This window comes from Chrysemys picta, chromosome 1 (genome assembly GCF_011386835.1).
Source record: "Chrysemys picta bellii isolate R12L10 chromosome 1, ASM1138683v2, whole genome shotgun sequence".
Classification (NCBI taxonomy): Eukaryota; Metazoa; Chordata; order Testudines; family Emydidae; genus Chrysemys; species Chrysemys picta.
Window position 1 is genome coordinate 229437923 of NC_088791.1, and position 22188 is coordinate 229460110.

Consider the following 22188-nt stretch of genomic DNA (forward strand, 5'->3'; position numbering starts at 1 on the left):
CTTTGAATGCAACGTACTTTCACAGCTTCAGTGACAACTCAACATCATTGAGTCAGTTCCTGTCTCAGCTGTGTATTTTCTGCATTTCCAAGGCTTGTTTGAGGAGCAGTCAAAAGAAGAGCTCTACAACTTACTCTGCTAAGAGTCATCAATTAAATAACACAATGCTGATATAAATGACACAGTAAGCGACTACACAAACTTGTTTCTAACCCAGTGGGATCCAGCAATAGATCTGGCCCTTCATTTCTAATTTGAATTACTTTTCACTCTTCTATTTGAAAGGGTGTCTCTTTGTTTAGAACAATAATGGTTAAATTTCTCCTCCTCCCTCACTCATCCTTAAGTGTCCTCTGGGATGCCCTGGGAGGAGAAGAAATTCCTTCAGGAATGACTACAAATGACTGAATCTAAATCCAGCCATTTACTGGCTGAAATGTTTACGGGAGATTAGGAAATCTCCTTCCAATGTCACGTTTGTATTCCCGTATAGCTGGCAGCTGAGTGGGTTTTTTTTCCATTGAGTTTCAGAAATATTTGCTCTGCCATATATGACAGTTTTCAAGCTGTTTAGCAAATTTATTATTCAGTTCACCATTTTCAATATGCCCCAAACTAAGATTTCTAGGTTTCTCAAAGGAAAAAAACTATATTTATTTGCTGGGTTAGATAAATATGGATCTGATTTTTTTTTCCACAATCTTTCTCTGAGGAACTCCTGTTTTGAAGTCCCGTCATACAAGGAAGATTGCAGTAGCACCTCTTTCTTCTTTAGGCTGCAAAACAGCGAAGATGGCTAAGCTGTATGTTTTGTCTTAGACATTGATTATTGTGGAACATACAAAACTGTTACTTGGCTTTTATTGAAGAGGATAAGTTGTAGATAATTAAGCATATAGCCATTGAGAGAACATGTAATTCACTGTAGAAATTTGTTGCTGAATTTCTCTGTAATACCTGTGTATATCCAGGGTAATTTCACTGCCTTAGGGCTCTAGTGTAGACATGCCCTAAGTCAACCTATGTTAGGTCAACTTACAGCCACCGCAGTAATTACTACCCACCTTCTGTTGGTAGTGTACGTCCTCACCAAGAGCGCTTCCACTGTCTGAGGTGCTGAGCCCTCCATGCCGCTCCCTGCTGGGAAAAAAGAAGAACAGGAGTACTTGTGGCACCTTAGAGACTAACAAATTTATTAGAGCATAAGCTTTCGTGGACTACAGCCCACTTCTTCGGGTGCTCCTGCTGGGAGCACAGCTCCCTTCCGCCCCACCCCCAGCTCTTGGTGCCCCGCTACTGGCTGGGAGTGGGGGGCAGCCTTCTGAGCTCCTCACCTCCCAAAGAGAGGAACCTCCGGGCAGCAGCCTGGCTGGGAGCAGCTACTTAGGGACAGCCGGACTTTAAATGCTTGGCTTTCTTGTCAATTTCACAGCTCCAGCACGGAGCCGTGAAATTAAGACAGCCAACAGAAGATGTAAGATGGCATCTCCCTAACTACACCAACATAAGCCATGCACCTCTCATGGAGGTGGAATAGTTATGTTGGTATAGTAGGGCACTTATATTGGCAGGACAAGGTTGTAGTTAGGTCAACGTAAGATGATTTGTGTAGACCAGGCCTTAATGGAGTTATTCTGGATTTACACTGGAATAACAAAACAAAATGGGATCCTTGATTTTGTTGTTAACCTAGTACTTACAAATGTATTTACATAATACTTTTGATTTTTCTAAGTGTTGTCTCAGCTTTTAAAAAGTTGAATTTAGCTTTATGCAAAGCTCATAAAACGACGTTAGTTTCAAAGTATACATTTCATTTTCTATGGAGGACTTCTGAATGCAAGCTAGTCCCTACTATATTTTAAACAGAGAACTTGCTGTTCCACATTTTCTCTGTTTTTAACTGAGGTAGAATTAAATATATTCTTGGCTAAAACCGAACGATTGAAAAATATATCTTTTTTAATTTGCTATAAGGTCTAGTCTAAAAACATGTTCTGAAGGAAGTTCAGTTTTGACTTGAGATTTTGAATGCCTAACAAAATGCAAAGGGGAAGGTTAGACATTTCAGGCAAGGAACTTGTATCCCAAATCTTTTCTTAAGAAACTACACTCTATAGAGAGATTCACCTCTGTTCCTCTGAGACAGATTACCTGTTTTCATACCAGTCTTGAACCCTTTGAATGTAAATGTTCTGAAATAGGAAAAACGTGAATTGTTAAAACACACACAATGTTTATGCTGGTAAAATAAAAGTGCTTTCAGTGGTTTGTAGCATGCATATCCTAATGAAATAAAACCATGACAAATGTTTCCTCTGTTACAGGGACCTTATTAAGAAGCTTCTAGTGGTTGACAGGACAAGGCGATTGGGAAATATGAAGGTTAGTGTTTAAATATGTTTTTAAATATACACGTGAATTTTGAGGTCCACTTGTGCTTCTGTTGTGTTACTTAGGACTGAACATCTGAATTAGCATATGAAAAATATTAAGTTACGTTTTTGTGTTCTGAATGTTGGATGAATGCTGTAATTAATTTTTGTCTTAAACTTTACAAGAGTACCTCTGTTACATTTAATTGCTGTTACTGGTGTTGAATATATAATTGCACCATACTTTCAGTTTAATGTAAGCAAAAGAGAAAACATTAGTGAGGAAGAAGTGGGGGAGGTGTATGTATGTGATGGAGTGATCTACTGCAATGGGCTGCCATCTAGCACTTTGTTCAGATGCACTCCTTTCCTCTGAAATTCTATTTCCTTGGCCAGTTTTAATGATCCCCCCTCCCCCGCCCCGCGGAACAACCTCATCCTGCAACTGTGTGTGTAAGCGTGCAAATGACTCTGAGTGTTAAAATATTTTAAATATTTTCAAGCTGTTTTGTTTTAATGTTACTAAAATTTGGAAAATTACTACAACTAGTACATGTTAAAAAGATGTTTTCTTTGCAGGCGAAGGTACCCAATACTAAATTGGCTTCATTTGGAAAGTGTTTTTTTTTGTTTTGTTTTTTCAGTTTAAATGGTTTCTCCTGTAATGTTGTGGCACCCCCACAGTCAAAGGAAATGGTATCAGCATTCTTGTTACAGTGATAATTCACAAGCAGTAGATCCCAGATCCCCTACTTGTCAACATTCTGTTGTGGAATTAATTTAATACCATGTCCATAAGGAGGTAAATGTGCAGCTTCTCTGAAGAAGAGAGGTGTGTGTATGTTTATGTACACGTTGTACAGCATACTCTCTAAATATAGAACAAGGATAGAAAATCACATCAAGGTGTGATCCTAATAACTTCATATCCTGTTTCATGTTTATGTGGAATAAAAATCTGATATTGAGATGTGAGCATCCTAGAAATTCCTGTAGATTTAAATGTGTACTCTCAGCTGCCCACCTAGGTAACCTGCAACATTCAAGCATATAGATGTCCAATAAAATGTCCTTTGTTACCATTTTTCTACTATTCTAAATCTCATCATGGATGTGGATCCCTCTTTTCAAAAGGAAAGATTCTTCCGCCCATTTTCTTCATATTGCCTCTATATAAATCCATGGTATGCCCACATTTTGAATACTGCGTGCAAATGTGGTCGTCCCATCTCAAAAAACATATATTGGAATTGGAAAAGGTTCAGAAAAGGGCAATAAAAGTATTAGGGGCATGGAACAGCTTCTATATGAGGAGAGATTAATAGGACTGGGACTTATCAACTTGGAAAAGAGATGACTAAGTGGGGATATAATAGAGGTCTCTAAAATTATGACTGGTGTGGAGAAAGTAAATAAAGTGTTATTTACTCTTTCTCATAACACAAGAACTAGGGGTTACCAAATGAAATTAATAGGCAGCAGGTTTAAAACAAACAAAATGAAGTATTTATTCATACACGCGCAGTCAACCTGTGGAACTCTTTGCCAGGGATATAGTGAAGGCCAAGACTACAACAGGGTTGTTTTTTTTGTTTTTTTTTTTTTTAAAGATTCATGGAGGATAGGTCCATCAATGGCTATTAGCCAGGATGGGCAGGGATGGTGTCCTTAGTCTCTGTTTGTCAGAAGCTGAGAATGGGCAACGAGGGATGAATCATTTGACAATTACCTGTTCTGTTCATTCCCTCTGAAGCACCTTGCATTGGCCACTATTGGAAGACAGGCTACTGGGCTAGATGTACCTCTAGTCTGACCCGGTATGGTCATTCTTATGTTTACCCTTATTCACCATGTGACATGTGTTCCCATTGTTTTCAGTTTAAATATCAGTCAACATAAAGGTCAGATTCTGTCACATTACATTATATCAATTTTACAGAAAAGGATAATATTAGTATCCACATTTTGCTTATCACTTGTATAGCACAGAGCAGACAATGTCCCAAAAAGAAATAATAAGGAATAAGTATACTGTTGTATACAAAAATCAGTCTAATTTAAAATGTTAGAGTAATTTCCCCTAACCATATGAACACATTCAGCCATATCTTCCATCTAGATTGCAATATAGAAGCTAGCAGCATATGGATCCCACCTAAATCTATTTTGTGGCTATATAGTCACAAAAAACTTTAGACTTGGCTTACAAATTAAGGTGTAATTGAGGGATTTAAACAATGGTGCAGCAGCTTTTTCTCTCCAATCATTGCCATGTCTGTGTGGTACTTGCTTATTCTGAAGCAATATTAAGTTTATAGTTAAGCATTTTACTGTAAATGTAAGAGATGTAAGAGATTGCCATAGCAATCTAGCATTTTTGTGTTAGCTTTTAAGGCATTTATAAAATGTTAATGTGGGAGAGTAACTGAAGAGAAATAGAAGTGTAACATTGAAAATGATGGATGTGAAGAAATTGGGTTAGAAATTGGAAAATTAGACATTAAAATTGTTTGGAATTCTGATTACTAGTACTGTTTAACTTCTGTTTGTTTCTTAGGCATCAGTATAAAAGGCTTTTCTAGTATGTGCCAGTCTGCATGCTACTGTAGGTGCACATGGGCCTCGGGAACAAGATGGAATTATTTTAAGTAGCAGTATCTGGGGTCACACTTGCACCCTGTGGGCCTATATGAGGGTGTGTAAAGGGCAGGGTGGTCTCAGTTCCCCTTACCTCACATGGCAGTCAGACAGAACCTAGTGAATGTCTGATCTGCTGCCATTTAGCTTTGGCTAAACCTTCTACAGGTCTTTTAAAAACCTTCAGAACTTCAATTATCTTGACTTACAATTGCAGTCATCATCTCTGCCCATCTAGACTGAGTAGTGACCAATATCTCCCTCTCTGCACAGGGTACCTTAGAGTTGCAGACTCAAAGCCTGTGGGCTTGAATCTTTATCCATCCTGTGATGAGTAAATCCCTTTAAGATTAACACAACAGGTGTCTCTTCTACCTAAAAGTCGCATATACCAAGCAGAAATTCAGTGTGCCTATTGTTCTCTGCTTAGAAAACTAAGTCATGATATATGAGGTGGAAGTTCTGTCTTTTGCAACAATTCATGTCTTTTGCAACAAGCTCCAGAGTTCTGCTACTGGACAAGCCAAAATCATCCATGCCCCATCTAGCAGAAAAAAAAGCACTGAAGTTCAGTACCAAGAAGATGGTGGTTGTATTAATACCTAGCCCTTGGTACCAAAGCCAACCCCAACATCTTTGCTATCCAAGCCATACCAACACCTCTGGTGTTGAAGTCCAGCATTAAGAGAGGCCACTCTGAACGCAGTGCCAGAGATTCTGGGAGGAGCTAAGTATCTTCCTATAAGGAAAAACTACGTAAAGTCTCTGTAGATAAATCCACCAGGCCCTTGACAATATTAAGGACTGAGAGAAGGATCAGCCTGCAGCAGAAAGGACCTTTCCAGCAGCTAGCCCAATTCTGGTGATGTGCCCCTTAACGTTGACGCCTGTCATGGAAGATGAATCCAGGGCAGAACTGGGGCAGTCATCAATGCAGAACAACCTTCTGATACCACAATAGGACACCCCCCTCCCCCAGTACCAAGAGAGCCATATCCTTCTGCATATGAAGCCTGCTTCTTCAAACGATGGTCTCTATTGTATTCCACTGAGGGTTTACGCATGCGCACCGTGCATCCAGAACCAGAGATCTTGAAAGTAATAATGTCTGTTGGTCAGTGCATGTGCCCTTGGTTCACCTCATGGTTTCATACGAAGTGATAAAGGGCAGAGAAGACAGACTGTGGCACCAGTTCCTTCTCATCACTGCATGGTCTAGGTCAAAATTATTAGTGTCCTCTCGTGTGTGACGCACTTTTAAATATAGAGTTGTACTTAATTAGCTTAGAGTATTTTACTGATTTTACTGTTTATATAGTAGTTTTGTAGTTTACTATTTTTAGGAGTAGAATCGAGTTCCTTGGGCTGGGGGGTGTCTTCCATGTAAACAGCCCCCATACTCACATGCGGATATTGGACTGTGCCAAAATCCCAAGCTCTAAATCTGCACCTCCTTCCCGCGTTCCTTCTTGGTCAGCGACAAACATCAACACTGTCTCTACTGCTTGGGAGAAGCCCACATTTCATCCAGGTGCAGTATCCGCCAGTCCTTCCCCAGCTGTATCCAAGAAGGCCAAGTTCTCTGCCTCTGGAAGTTCTCTGCCTCTGGAAGTATCTCGTGGAAGGCCAGGCAACCCTCCCTCCCGCCCCTTACATCGGCTTGCAGCAGCCAGGAGTATGCCTCCAGCTACAGAGTCCAGCACGGGCAGTACTATCACTATGGACCCTGCACCAGGACCTAGTCGGGAGGCAAGGTTCCAGACTTTGCAGGAAATCATAGCCTGCATAGTCAACAGTCTGTCTGTCTTGGCCAAGACCTGCCTATCCCTCCTTGGTCATATGGACTCATGTACATACGTCACTGCCTCCACTCACCTCTGCCTTACCTGCCTCCAGATGTGGCTTCAGAGAGTTTACTTACCCAGGCGCCACACCATGGATCTTATGCTGACAGTTCCCTCATGGTACTATCTTCCCTCCAGTGGTGGACAAACCCACAGTGGCTTTGTGTGGGAATCCTTGTTCTCTTCCTCCCTGAACAGGACTATCATCACTGACACCTCCCTCATAGGAGGGGATCATGCATTGGAGACCACATGACACAGGGACCACTGACTCCTCGGGAATCCAGGATGCACGTCAACATTCTGGAACTCAGAGTGTGATAAGGAGGACATGCCAAGCATTTCTTCCATCCATCAGGCCCCATCATGTCCTTATGTTGGACAACACCATCACTGTTTATTGCATCAATAAATGGGGGCACAAAGTCCACCACTTTGTGCACAGAGGCATCTTCTCTAGAATGGGCATGTTCGTCAGACGTGCAAAACATCCTTTTGAGCAGCAAGAAAGAGTCCGCTAGGTATTCCTACCGGGACAAGTGGAAATGCTTCGCTTCCTGGGCCTAACAGAAGGGGCTTTCCCCAGAAGCAGTGGAGATTCCCCTCCTTTTAGATTTCCTCCTGTCTTTGAGGGCATCGGGTCTTGCCCTCAACTCTCTCAAAGTACACCTGGCAGCGATTAGCGCCTTCCCCACTCTCCTTCCTCTCCTTCCCCCCAGTGGAAGGACATTCTGTCTTTAGACACCACTGACTGCTGGGTTTTGAAAGGCCTTATCAGAACCTTCCCACCCATTCAACGCACTATGCCCTGGTGGAACCTCAACCTAATTCTCCTAGTATTAACGAAACTGCCATTCAATCGACTGGCGTCATGCTCCATGTTTCTCCTTTCCATGAAAGTTGCCGTTCTTGTGGCTATTACTTCGTCGAGAAGGGTAGGTGAACTTGGGACCATGATGGCTAACCCTCCTTTCACCACTTTCCATAAAGACAGTCTCTCTGCACCTGCATCTGAAATTTTTGCCAAAGGTCATCTTCCAGTTTCATCTCAATCAGCCCATTCGCTTGCCTGAATTGGAGACACAGCCAGTTCACCCAGCCCTTTATCACCTCAGACAAAATCATTAATCTAAGCAAGGGCGCTACTACTTTCAAAATCTCCAGCTCTGGATGCATGGTGACCATGCATAAACCCTCAGTGGAATACCGATAGGAACTACACATCTCAAGCCTCCAGTTACAGGTAAGTAACCTCCTCTTCTTAATGTCACCAGAGCATCAATCTTTGAGTAGAAAATCTTCTCCTCAAGGTCACTGGCTAAACCACCTATGCCAGACTACCAAGAGTATCCAGAACCAGAGGCCAGGCAATGAGAGCACCCTGTAACATAACCAGAGGACCTCTGGTCTTTGTTTCTTGGTGAAGCAAAAAGCTTGGCACCTTCACTGGCACCTGATGGCTTTAAATCATTCCAGGAGCTCCTTGTGAGGATTGCTGAGTCTGTGGAGAGAGAGACATCAGTTATATCTTGAAAAATCCCACAAGTTGTTTGATATTTGGTCAGCTTCGGGTTCAGCCAGGATCACTCCTCCCATAAGTGAGGAACCCAGCTAAGGCGCTATGGTAGACTCCAGCCATGATAACACCTACTGTAAAACAGCTTGAGAAAAGGTACCAAGTATCACCAATGGGATTTGAGTACTTCTGTATTCACTGTAACCTAGGCTCCTTAGTCATGTCAGCTGTATATGAGAACATCTGAGTGAGAGTATTCCCAAGAACAAGGTGGTTCTGAGTTCTAAGTTCATTCCAAAGGTGGTCCTGGAGTTTCACCTACATCAGTTTATTAACCTACCAGTTTTCTTCCTGAACCGTGTTTGATGGCAGGCGAGAAGAAGCTACATATTTTGAATATTTCTAGAGCCTTTATCTATTATCTTGACAGGACCAAACCTTTTAAACCTTTTCCCCAGCCTTTTTGTGGCTACTTGTGGCTCTATGAAGCAAGCTCATTGAAGCTAATTTCTAGGGGGATCAATTAATGTATCTTCACTTGTTATCAATTAGATGATAAGCATCTTCTTCTGAACATGAAAGCATACTCTAGTAGGGCACAGGCACCATCTTTGGCCTGCTTCAGAAATGTGCCACTGTCTAAGATTTGCAAAGTAGCAATGTGGAACAAACCCACAGACACTTGTCAAATTTTATGCGCTTGATGTGCGTGCTAGATCTGTTGCCAAGGTCAGGACAGCACGACTTCAATAGTCAATTGACTAATCCAGCTGCAATTCCTCACTGTCCTTGTCCAGGGAGGTTGCTAGTTATCAGTCACCTACAGTGGAATCCACACTGACTAGAACATCTCAAAGAACCACAGTTACTTTAGGGTAAATAACTGTTCTTTTGTAAAAGGCTCTGATCCAGAAAAGCACTTAAGCCTGTGCTTAACTTCTTATGTGTAAATAGTCCCATTTAAATAATTTTATCAGCTCACAGTACCAATCCCAAATCCACATTTGTGGGACCAGTCAGAAGATTAAAGTTAAGCATACAGATCCATGTTTTGCTGGATCAGCTCCAAGATAGAGCGAAGCTAGTTTTTTTTCCCCATACTTATTGCTCATGACATTTCTTTAAAAAGAAAATTAAATCTGTGTAAAAACAAATTACTGTTCTAAAGAGAGAAAGTGACACACAACCAAGAGTTAATCTGTAATAAAAAGTCTATTTACAGGAAAGAGTAATAATTTTATGTATCTAGAATATAACATACATTAAAAGCTTGAGAAATGCAGCTCTAAAAACATTTTAAAAGGTCATTTTAAGTGCAATTATTTTCTAAATCAAAAGTCTCCAATTTACATTAGAAAATCGACCACCTGGTTTCCAACTGTTGATGGGAAATGATGGACATCTGTGCAAGTGTATTAACAAAACAACACTGTTGTACATGGCACGTATTGCCTCTTATGCACAGTACAATCTTTTAGCGTAAAAGGCCAGAGAGGCCTAGCATGACATCAAGTAAGACTAATAAAGAGCAGTATGCTGGGGCTTCAAAACTGAAGTAGTGCTTGTAAGTTAACTATAGTTCAAGCCCTGTTTGGCACCATATTTCCCAAGAAGTAAATTATTTAGCAATGTGATCAATTAAGAAAGTTATACAGAAAAAATAAAAATAGAGACATATCTGCAAGTAAAAGCTGTACATAGAAACAAATCAGGACATCTATAGAGACCTGAGGGACTGATCTGATAGAGCACTTGAGCTGAGGGTAGCAGTGGGAATGGCCAAGTGGAAGGTAATACTTAGGGAAGTAAGCATATCCAATATAAGATGTCTTGAAAACCTAAAATAAGATTTTGTTTTCATAGCAGAAGATGGAAGTAGTTAAACTAAAAACATTTTGGAACATTTCATTCCTTTTAGCCTTCAGGGAGGAATGAAGACAACTGTTAAGTCCATTATGTACTATATATTTATAGGCTTAGTTTTCATGTCCAGCATATGAAGTAGGCTAGAAATCTCTTTGGTGCCAATGTGTACGTGTAAGAAATAATGCCATATATTTGCATTTAAGTATAATTTATCGGTGATGGAGAAAGTATGAAGGTTTGAAACCGCAGATGCAAAGATCTATTAGAATTCTAGCTTAATTGATTTAAAATGTATACATTTATAAGGCCAGACACTTAAAACTGACAGTTTGTTGCTGTCAGTACTAAATCTCTGCTTTAGCCATTGCTGGGAATAAGCATGTGAGTGAGTACTGAGATTGAGCCAAGTAAAATTAGTCATGGGCAAGACAATTACAATCATTTTCTTTATTAGGATATAAAGTACATCTGAAGTTCAGTGCATTTTCATAAACGTCACAAATTACAGTTCGAACAGTACTGCACTGTGAAATTGAGAAGCTTTGGATATAGTATAAGGTTACCACAATTTCTCAGTGCTAGCAGTGAAGATCAAGTGTGGTAGAATTGTTATCGTAACTGGGGAAAGAGAAATGTTCCAGTTTTTTGCACAGTATGATGGAAACCTCACTAATGCTCCTTACTGCAAAATTCTGTAGTTTCACTTTTCAGAAACGGTTATTGCAGTATCAGGTCACATGGATTTACACCAACCAGTTTCCATTACAGATGTGTCAAATTCTAGCTACAGAAACTGGATGACTCTTTGGGCGTTCATAGGGAAAGTTAAGCAGTGGAAGATTTTAGTTTTGTCTCCTTTTGACAGACTAAAAAAGAAATTGAAGAGCAACTAGCAAAAAAACACAAGTGCGCAAAAAAAAAAAAAGTACATCAGAAGCAGGAAGCCTGCCAAACAATCAGTGGGCCTCTGGATGAACAAATTGCTAAAGGAGCACTCAAGGAAGACAAGGCCATTGCAAAGAAGAGGATGTGAGGGAGGTTCCCATACCTGAGTCATTCTTTCTAGATATGAAGAATGGTCCCAGATTGAGGTGTCATAGATGAGGTTTTGGAGCAATTTGATAAATTAAAGAGAAATAAGTCATGAGGACCAGATGTTCACCCAAGAGTTCTGAAGGAACTTAGCTATGAAACTGTAGAACTGCTAACTGTCGTATGTAACCTATCGTTTAAATCTGCCTCTGTACCAGATGACCAGAGGAAAAATACAAAGAGGGCAAATCTCAGCCCTCTCTGGAACCAGGAGATCAGTCATTCCTTACTTTTACACCTGTTTACTTCATTAAATTTCCCTTCACAATACTATTGTGCAGCTTGTGGATCTTAGACTTGTTTCAGAACCTAGAACTAACTGTTAACTGAGTCAAATGCTCACTGACCACATACAGAGCTTCATTAATCTGTCTGTTTCTCTACTGACCTTGGGAGAGCCTTCCTCTAAGTAAAGGTGTAAGTAATCAGTCCAGTTGTTTCAGGCTCATTACTTTTTGTCTTTTTTTCCCCTTGAGGTGAATTCCTGAGCTCCTTTCCTATTACAGAGCCCCTAGCTGCTTTTCATGCACATTGGAGCTGATCAAACCTGGAACTTCACTGATAATTATCCTCTTCTCCCCTCCACTGTCCCCCCTCCCGGTATCCTTCCTGTCATGAGCTCAGCGCTCAATTGTCATTAAGGAGATGTCTCTGTCTGATATGAAGTATGTTGTGACAATAATTGTCTGGTTTATTGAAGGTCCTGTGAAGAGCAGAAGAGATCAGGGTAGTGCTCTCACCTAAAGGCAAGAGCTATTGGAAAGACCCTGTTTGCCTTACCTGGGGTGTTAATTGCAGTGTTGTTGTAACTGTGTTGGTCCCAGGATATTAGCGAGACAAGGTGGGTGAGATAAAGTATTTTTTTGGACCAGCTTCTTTTAGTGAAAGAGAGAAGCTTTCAGGCTACACAGCTCTTCAGTTCTGGGAAAGGTAGGGCAGGTCAGTCTCTTCCAGACATACGACATGGTACTCCACAGAGTATGGCATCTGTTGTTTTTCTGATATCCAGATGCAGCTTCCAACCATGGATATCTTTACTTCTCCAATGAACACCAGGGATTTTTTTTAACCCTCATCTTACCTAAGGCTTTACATCTATGATGTACCTTGAAGACTTTGCACCAGCTATTTAACACATCTGACTTGTCTCAAGATGCCTTTCAGTCCTATGATCACAGGTCTCATGCAGCTGTATATATCCTCCCCTGAACTCCCCCTCTCCCCGCAAAAAGAGAGACATTTGGGTCTATCCATATGCCTCCTCTGTGGCCAAGATGGACCTGATTTGCAGATCCCTCCTACCACAGGTCCCCAGCCTTTTTTCTCAGGAATCAAAGTACCTCCCCAGATCTCTAGCCCCCAGTTCCTGTGATTAGATGCAATATAGGTTAATGGTCCAATGAGAAGAGACCTCATGGATTCAACAAGGTTTTCACTGGAGAAAGCATGAAGTTATGACTGCCCAGTGTAATTGTGGCTGGATAACTTGCTCCTTTTGATGTTTGAATATTTGTCTTGGAAATGTACTTTCAGCTTGAATTGTTTGGTTAGTGGTATAAGGTAGTGGTTCTCAACCAGGGGTACATTTACCCATAGGGGTACGTAGAGGTCTTCCAAGGGGTATGTCAACTCATCTAGGTATTTGCATAGTTTTACAACAGGCTACATAAAAAGCACTAGCAAAGTCAGTACAAACTAAAAGTTCATGGACAGTGATTTGTTTATACTGCTGTATATACTATACACTGAAATTTAAGTACAATATTTATATTCCAATTGATGTATAATTATATGGTAAAAATGAGAAAGTAAGCAATTTTTCAGTAATAGTGTTCTGTGACACTTTTTAAAAATATTTGTCTTATTTTGTAAGTTTTTAAGTGAGGTGAAACTTGGGGGTACACAAGACCAGTCAGACTCTTGAAAGGGGTACAGTAGTTGGGAAAGGTTGAGTCACTGTTATAAGGTCAGCAGTGTCAAAGAAGCAACCTGCTGTGGTGGGTAATTCTTGGAAGAAGTTTAGATAAACAGATTGAAATTTAGACCAACAGTGTGTGAGGTCTTGTGGTGTCCAAATTCTGGTGCAGTTAGGAGCCAAGCAAAGAGATTCTTCCATGTAGTTTAAAAAAAAAAATACAACATTTGGAGAATGATGGAGCTTCTTTCATGTGACAGTGATCTTTCATCCAAGAAATGGGCCACTCCCACGCTGGTTTGATTCCATGTCAGGTTGAGTGGATTCTTATGGTTCCCTCAAATCCTAGCTTGCAAGAAATGCCTGAATTGAGGATTATTTTCTAGTTCTGTATGTTAATTAAGTTAGGACTAATTTCACCATTATCCTTAAAATGGTGTGTGTGTTTCTTTTGCAGGGTTTAGGGCAAACTATTGTTAAAGGAAGATGGCTAGAGACAAAACCTAAAAACCGAGAAAGAAGTGTTAAGGGTTGTGCTCTACTAATAACTCATCTTCCTGTGTAAAGCTTAAAGGATTAAAAAAAAAAAGTGGAAAATCAACACTTTTAAATATTCATTTAGTACTCTTGCACATTAGTGAGCCTGTTGTCTTGTCTTCTACAATTCTGTCTTGATATATGTTAACATTTTTTTTCTTTTCTTACCTCTCTGTAATGAAATTGCCCTAGTTACATGAAACTCAAGGTGCTAACATAAAGAAGACTAATGCCCACAGCAATTAGTTTTTGACTTTTCCATAGTGAGGCATTTATTAGAATAATTTTCTTGTGGATTATATCCCCTTTGGGTCACAGTCACAAAACATATGTTGCAATTGCCTGTAGGGAAAAGTCATATTAGGACAGAATTTAATGTGTTTTTACCTGCCGTTATTTCAGTTTAGCAACTGGAAATGAGGGCTGGCACTATGTGACCAGACAGCTCTCCATAGACCATCAGATCATTAGACCACCAGTGGGTTAGCAGGCCACAGTTTTAGGATTGCTGGTTGGTGAAGTACATACCCCTCATTAAAATCATTTTCATAGCTATCTCTCTATACTGCATATCTGAAAAAAATATTTTCAAAGTTCTTAATCTTGGTTTCTTTTTTTTTTTTTTTCTGGGTGGTTTTGATTTAAATCACTAATCAGGAAGACTCGATTTAATCATGGTTTTCTACATAAAAGTGCATTCTTGTTGCTTGTTATAACCTTAATACATATTTTTCACAAGTCAGAGATAGATGTAGGTTTCATTTTTAGAAGGTACACACTATACATTTTTAAAAAGTGATTTATTTTGAAAACTTTTCAAATTAGCTTTACAGCTATATCCGAAAATGAATGATTGTTTGGTTATTTCATTTACCAAAGGTCATTGAAGCAGATATTTATGAAGTCATTGGGAGGTGAACTATCTCCTGTTCAACAGGTTGATCATTAATATTTGGAGGATTTTCTTGCCATGCTGTATTAGGAGGAGAACATCACCAGACAGACATTTTAATTGTTTTATTTAACTAAAACAACAACGTTAAGTATTCTGGATTTTTTTCTTCAACAGCAAACATATAATAATTTAACAAAACAAGCATATGTCCCTCGCTTCTCACATTTATCTCCAGACTTCTCCTTGTCCAGATCTATTCTGACCCCAACAATCTTCTATTCATTGAACTTTTTGAAACTTTGCACTTTTAGAGAGAGGTAAGGGATTGATTCTGTGTACACAAATTTGCAGAGGGACAATAGAGTTGAGGTCTTATTTCTCGCCTCTATATATTTATTTATTTATTTAAAAACATGTTTGCCCTTTAACAAGCGTGTTACCTCTGGAGACAAAAATCCACAGTTTGAGAACTGCAAAACTAAGCATCTCTGATCGGAACTTTTAGACGGAGCACTGACTCCCATTGGCTAGATAGAAAAAATAATCTAAATAATCTATACAGTAGGCTGTGGAACCCCTTAAAATTGGGTCCCTAATCCATGAACTATTGGAATTCATTTACAAAACTTTTCTTAAACATTACATGAATATACTGTCTCATACTATAGAATTAGAATTTATAATCCCTATTCCATGATGAGATACATTATAGCTCAAAGCTATCTTAATTAAAACTATCTTTAGATACTTTTTCCCCCCCCTCAAAAAGCATTTTAGCGCCAAAAAAAAAAAATCCAATTGATTTTTATCCACCCTGATTTTTTTTTTTTTAGCAGCATTACTTTACTTTTCTCTGTTCACCTTTTACAAGTGGTAAAGTGCCAGGAGGGAGAAGATATTAGAGAGAATATACCCCCTCAACCCAAACCTGGGTATGGGGATGCTCCACACTCTCTCATGTCCTTGTACAACGTGTATGAGATCTTGGGTGCCACTGGATCTGTGTCAATGCAGATCCCCTCATCCCTTTTCTGGACTACCTTAATACCCTATGCGGAGTCAGGCCAGGACCCTTTCTGTGGGTACAGACACCACTCCATCTATTCCTCACCGGCCTCCTTTGCAGCCCAAGGTGGGGGCTTATGTGGTCCACAGGGTTTTGCACTGGCCCTTCATGCCACTGAGAAATCTTGTCCAAGATGTATAACTAGAGTTAAAAGCTTTTCAGAAATAAAATAGCTGCTTATATTATAAATGAGTGAATTTGTGTAGTATCTAATTTTTTATGCTCACTGGTTATTTAATGCCCTTGTGAAAGCTTTGAAATGTTTTTCATATTTCCCTTCATATTATAGGGTTATGGATGACTTCTGGGCTTCTGTGAACTTTATATTAAAAAGTTTGAACTTGAGGGGGGCGGGAGAACAGCTATAATGAAATACATAGGTTAAGGTTTTATGGCATACACATTATCTTATAATTTTTTGTTTGTTTTTTGGTTTTATTTAAAGAATGGAGCAGATGATGTGAAAAGGCATCGGTGGTTCAGGTCTATAGACTGGGATGCTGTACCTCAAAGAAAACTAAAGGTATTTTGTACAAAAATCATATGTAGGCTATGGTAATCAAAAATCATCCATCCAAAATTTCTTCTGATACTATATAGGTGTATAATGTTGCATGTGTATTCAGTTAAGATCTATTACAGAATAATTTGAAATATATAGTCATATGATGCATATTGATTCTTTAAAAAGATATGCTTTTCACTAGTCCATATTTAACATCTGCCAAGTTGGTGTGGGTTTACATTACAAAATCCCTTAAATAATCAGAAAATTATATCCTGTATTACATACATATGTCTCATTTCACAAGAACTAGTTAATAGCTGTTTTTCAAAAATAATTAGAAATACACCTCTACCCCAATATAACGCGACCTGATATAACATGAATTCGGATATAACGCGGTAAAGCAGCACTCTGGGTGCGGGCGAGGCTGTGCACTCCAGCGGATCAAAGCAAGTTCAATATAACGCGGTTTCACCTATAATGCAGTAAGATTTTTTTTTTTGGCGCCCGAGGACAGCGTTATATCAGGGTAGAGATGTATTTTATTCTGGGTTTGAGTCTCGCTGCTAAGTTTCAGTGCAGAGAAATCTTTAAATAAAATTTAAAGCATCTAGGGGGAAAATGAATGTATTGAAATTCTAACAGATACAGCAGCACTAAATTGAGCCAGTATAGAGGAGCAAATGTATGTAAAAGATACCAATATTTGAAGATGCTAATTTAAGTTATTTTGCAGGTGAAACTTCTTCCTTTCCCTTTTAAAAAAGAAAAAAGTTCCAGGTGGTACAATTCCACTTAATTATTAGTAATGTGATTTATTCCACCACATAATGTCAGTCAAGTGCTACTCAGATACATTTCTGCTTGCTTATGTATGTATGTATGTGAAGCAGTAAACTTCTAGATAGAATTTTTGAATGGAATCATTGAAACTTCTTTAGAGCAAAGAGATTATCAATGTTTTGCTCTGTTTCATGTAGATCTTGTTTAAAGAGAAACCATATGCGGCTGTTCTATGTTAGAACCCTTAAAGCTTAACTTCAGATGTTTTATCCATATGCATTCATCTCATATTTTTCAAATTCTCTGCTTTAGAACATTTGGCTCCTCCCCGCCCCCCAGGTTTTTCTCAGGGGTATATAGTAAAAGTCATGGACAGGTCACGGGCCGTGAATTTTTGTTTACTGCCCATGACTAGGGTTGCCAGCTTTCTACTTGCACAAAACTGAACACCCTTGCCCCGCCCCATCTTCAAGGCCCTGCCCATGCCCTGCCACTTCTCTGAGGCCCCCACCCTACGCACTCCATTCCCCTTCCTCTGTTGCTTGCTCTCCCCACCCTCACTCACTCGCTCAGGGTGAAGGCTCCAACTGGGGGTGCGGGCTCTGGGGTGGGGCATGGGATGAGGGGTTTGGGGTGCAGGAGGAAGTTCAGGTCTGGGGCGGTGGAGCCGAGGGGCTCGGCATATGGGAGGGGCTCTGGGCTGAGGCAGGGGGTTGGGATGTAGGAGGAGGTACAGGCTCTGGGGTGGGGGGGGGTTGGGCTTTGATGTGTGGCTGGGGATGAGGGGTTTGGGGAGCAGGAGGGTGCGCCAGGCTGGGACTTGAGGGGTTGGAGGGTGGTAGGGGGGATCAGAGCTGGGCTAGAGGGGTTGGGGCACGGGACGGGGTGAGGGGTTCAGGCTGATTCGGGTTCCGGAAGCAGCAGCATGTCCCACTGTGACGTTGCACTCCATATGCTTTATAAAAATAGGTTTATAAGTGTTGATATGATGCAACTGGAATATGCTTTATGCAAAAGATCTCTTGTAAGGTATCATTACAAAGCTTATAATCTACGAAGTGTGGTCATCCTAGTTGTATGAATGTATCATTCTTGTATCTAAAACTAGAAATATGAAATATAACTCTGAGGTCCTATTGTAATTATGCAAAGTGTGGGCCATTAATGGTGGTTTGGAATCTTGATGGCTCCCATTAACTAGGACAATTGGTTGTAGATGGCTCTGTTTACTTGTAAGCCTATACCTGTGTGCCAGCGAGTGGGTAATGAAGTCTTACAGTGACATGTGACCCTGTCCCCTGAACTGGAATCCATTTTAAACCTGGTGCTTTTCCATTTAGAAGGAGGGGTGGGGACCCAGAGAGACAAAGGATTTTCACCTTGTGCCAAAGCTATAAAAGGGGTGGAACAGAACAAAGAGGGCTGCCAGTCATGAGAAATCCGCTAGTTACCGCCTGAGCTGGAATTAGCAAGGATTGTACCAGGGGAAAGAATTGGGCCCAGACTAGGAAGAAGTCTAGTCTGTAAAAGAAGCTTATTGGAACATCTCTGAGGGTGAGATTTATCTGTAATGAGTTTCTTAATGTATTAGGCTTAGACTTCTGTGTTTTGTTTTATTTTGCTTGGTAACTTATTTTGTTCTGTCTGTTATTACTTGAAAGCACTTAAATCCTACTTTTTATACTTAATAAAATCATTTTTGTTTATTAATTAACCCAAAGTAAGTGATTAATACTGGGGGGGAGCAAACAGCTGTGCATATCTCTCTATCAGTGTTATAGAGGGTGGACAATTTATTAGTTTACCCTGTAATAGCTTTATACAGAGTAAAACAGATTTATTTGGGGTTTGGATCTCATTGGGAACTGGGTGTCTGAGTGCTGGAGACAGAAGTACTTGCTGAGCTGTTTTCAGTTAGTCTGCAGCTTTGGGGGTGTGGACCAGACCTGGGTGTGTGTTTTCAGCTGGCTAGCATGTCTGGCTCAGCAAGGCAGGCTTCTGGAGTCCCAACCTGGCAGGGAAAACAGGCTCAGAGGCCAATTCAGCATGTCAGGTGACAGTCCCAAGGGGCTCTCTGTGACCGAACTCAACACACACCCCTCTGGCTCCTATGAGGAGGTGCAGCCAGGTGGCTCTGCGTGCTGCCCTGTCTGCAGGCACCACCCCCTCCGCTCCCATTGGCCGCAGTTTCCAACCAATGGGAGCTGTGGGGGTGGCCTTGGGGCGGGGGCAGTATGCAGTGCCACCTGGCTGCCCTTATGTGTAGGACCGGAGAGGGGACTTGCCAGCTCCATGGTGCGGAGGCTAGCAGAGAGCCTGCCAGCCCCACCTCGCAGTGCCACCACACGGACAGTCAATGGCGCGGTCAGCAGTGCTGACCGAAGCTGCCAGGATCCCTTTTTGACTCAATGTTCCAGTTGAAAACCTGACACCTGGTCACCCTGCCCGTGACCTGTCTATGAATAATAAAAATACCCGTGACTAAAGCGAAGCCTTACTTATATGAGTACCACCGTTTTTTTCCCCCAGTTCCATACTGATCACATGACTTTGGATGTAACACTGAAATAACTAAGGAAAACCATCTATATCCCATATCTAACAGGAATAATCTTAATTTCAGAATGTTTTCATAACTTTTCCTGAAGAATTAATAGTAATGTTCTGATCTGTTAATGGCTTATAACAAATTATATGAATAAAGCTTTATATTAGGCGGTTTGATAATCCAGTGCCTTTGCAATGCCAAGCAGAAGATGCAGGTTTGATTCACAATGCTAAATTTGCTCCCTAAGTAGTAGGGGATGGGGGTTGTGTGAGAGAAGGCAACATCTGTTTGCTGTACAAAAACCCTATCTGAAAGAGAGAGATAAAGGGCACCCCATTCTGTACTTCAGGCCCAGAAGGAGAGTAGGCTGGTGATTAAGTGCTAGATGTAAGACAGGGAAGGTTATGGAGACTGGGGATCCCCAGGCCAGTATTAGAAATTCAGAGGACCTTCAGGGGACGCTAAGAACAGATGGTTCCTCACAAAATCTCCACATTTGCTTTAAAAGTTCTACTGGGATGAAATAAATACTTTTATTAATAAAACATTGTAAAATCAGCATTTTATGATGTGGCTACTTTTTCTTAAAATAAAAAGTAATTTGAACTGCTGTAATTTGAAGTGCTGAAAGCTTTTCTCCTGCATGGGTTTATTGCCAGACTAGAAAAAACATAGGATACGAATGACATGAAGTATCTGAGTGAAACATTTGAATGCACTTACAAGCAATCAGTTTGATAGGTTTAGGGTGTTTTCTAAGCCAAAAAAAAAATTATGCAAATCTCTCTTGAGGAGTGGTTGGAAAGAAACACATTTGTTGCCAGCAAAAGGACCTGCTGATGTCGTCATGGCAAGGACATATTAAAAATAAATTAATATTTAATGTGACCAAATCACTTCTTGATACTCGGCACGAAAAGGTCATATTATATTTAACTCTCTGAAATTTTAGTCACTAAGCAATTAGTCAAAGCTTCCAAGAATGTTCTGTTACAATTTAATCTCTTTACTGTATTACTAAGGTGCCCTTCACCATAGTATGTAAGCACTGTGCAACAATTGAGAAGCCTTGAGCATGCCTACAAATGATTATAAAATCATCTCCCCTTTTTCCTAATTATTTTAAGAGGAGTGCAGGAGAGTATTTATTTGTTTTTATCCTTTCTTACTACTTTCTTTACCTTGTCCTTTCTCTCATGATGTTTGTTCATTTCTTTTTGTCTCCTGCTTTTCCTTCCCTGTTACCCCATTAATGTTAAGGAATACCACCACAGGAGCAAGCCTTTTGCCATATGTAATAATTGGCCCTACTTTATTTATGGATATTGCCCGGTATAGAGTCAGTGCTAAGATGCCCATTGACCCTTAGAGAGAGTTAAGATATGACTATTGATGGTGATCAAATCTCTAGGAGAAAACAGATGAGTTACGGATGGAGCTTAAGCCTTTATGTAATCTTTGTACTCTCTTGGGTTTAATTTAGAGTCAACATTATTCCAGAGCATTTTTCTTAGCTCTGCTCATCCTTCTATCAAAATTAAATCACAGAAAATTTATTCTCTCTTAATAGAGCCATCATATCTGAAAATATGAATGCCCCTCTAAAATCATTCAAAGTACTGCTGTCAGGAACCTCTTCCTGTCTCATTGCACAGACCACATCAGCCCCCCTCCATCCTCACGTCTGTCCCTTTGTCCTTGACAAACTTCTGGTCTTCATCTTTAAGGTCCTTCAGCATTTAGCCTGGACCTATTAGGACTACTAGGTTGTTGAGCCATTGATTCCTACCTTCCTTCTACCAGTGATATAGCAACCTAGAGCACTTGCTTCTCCCTCAGCCACTCCTATCCCAACTCTTCATGAATGGGAGAAAAACTCCTAGTTAAATCCATAAATCTTACCCTTCAATTCTCTACTCACAAATCACTTCTTCCATAATGCATTGAGTAAATTGTACCCTGATAACAGAATGCAGGTGGCAGTTGTAAATAGTGTCCCTGATTATGTAATTCTTAGCCAATCTTATTTTGTTATCCTGTTCCCCTCATCCCTCACCCCCCACATTTTTCTCTTTTCCTCCTGTTGTCTGGTATTTTAGACTGCAAGCCCTTTGATCAGGGACTGTCACTTGCTGTTTGTACAACATTTACAATGTGGGCACCAACCTGATTGGCCTCTAGGCACTACTACAGTATGTGTTCAAAAAGATGATTATGAATAACTAATTGAGATAATTATTGTGGTATGAAACATCTATTTCATTTTTGTATTGTTTATTTCTCATCAGCCTCCAATAGTGCCGAAGGTATCCAATGATGGAGATACATCTAATTTTGAAGCTTATCCTGAAGATGACTGGAACAAAACCCCTCCTGTAGCCCCTAAAGATCTAGAAATTTTCCAGAACTTCTGAGGGCGGACAACCAAATTCGGCAAGGTATTTGGCCTTCATCTTTGTCAGGTGTAACCTTAGTAAAATAGCAGCATGTAGTATGTATGTTGAAATTCAGTAGGAAATGTCGGTTTGTACAACAGAGCCTTATGCAGAACAAAAAGTGCTACCAGATTTGCCCGTTACTTTGGGGTATACTCATTTATTATAGTT

At 40.3% G+C, this 22188-nt stretch overlaps 1 protein-coding gene across 3 annotated transcripts in view; it reads left to right on the forward strand.

Annotated features, from left to right (window-relative positions):
* Positions 1–22188, forward strand: part of PRKX (protein kinase cAMP-dependent X-linked catalytic subunit) — a 127417-nt gene that overhangs the window by 98947 nt on the left and 6282 nt on the right. For 2 of the 3 annotated variants that reach the window (XM_065580743.1, XM_065580742.1), the window contains exons 6-8: positions 2328–2385; positions 16189–16266; positions 21871–22020. In XM_065580743.1, the coding sequence (XP_065436815.1) occupies positions 2328–2385; positions 16189–16266; positions 21871–21996 (262 nt within the window). In that variant the 3' untranslated portion in view covers positions 21997–22020. Of the gene's footprint in view, positions 1–25; positions 185–2327; positions 2386–16188; positions 16267–21870; positions 22021–22188 lie in introns of all 3 variants that reach the window. The other variant, XR_010597661.1, reaches the window with a different exon arrangement.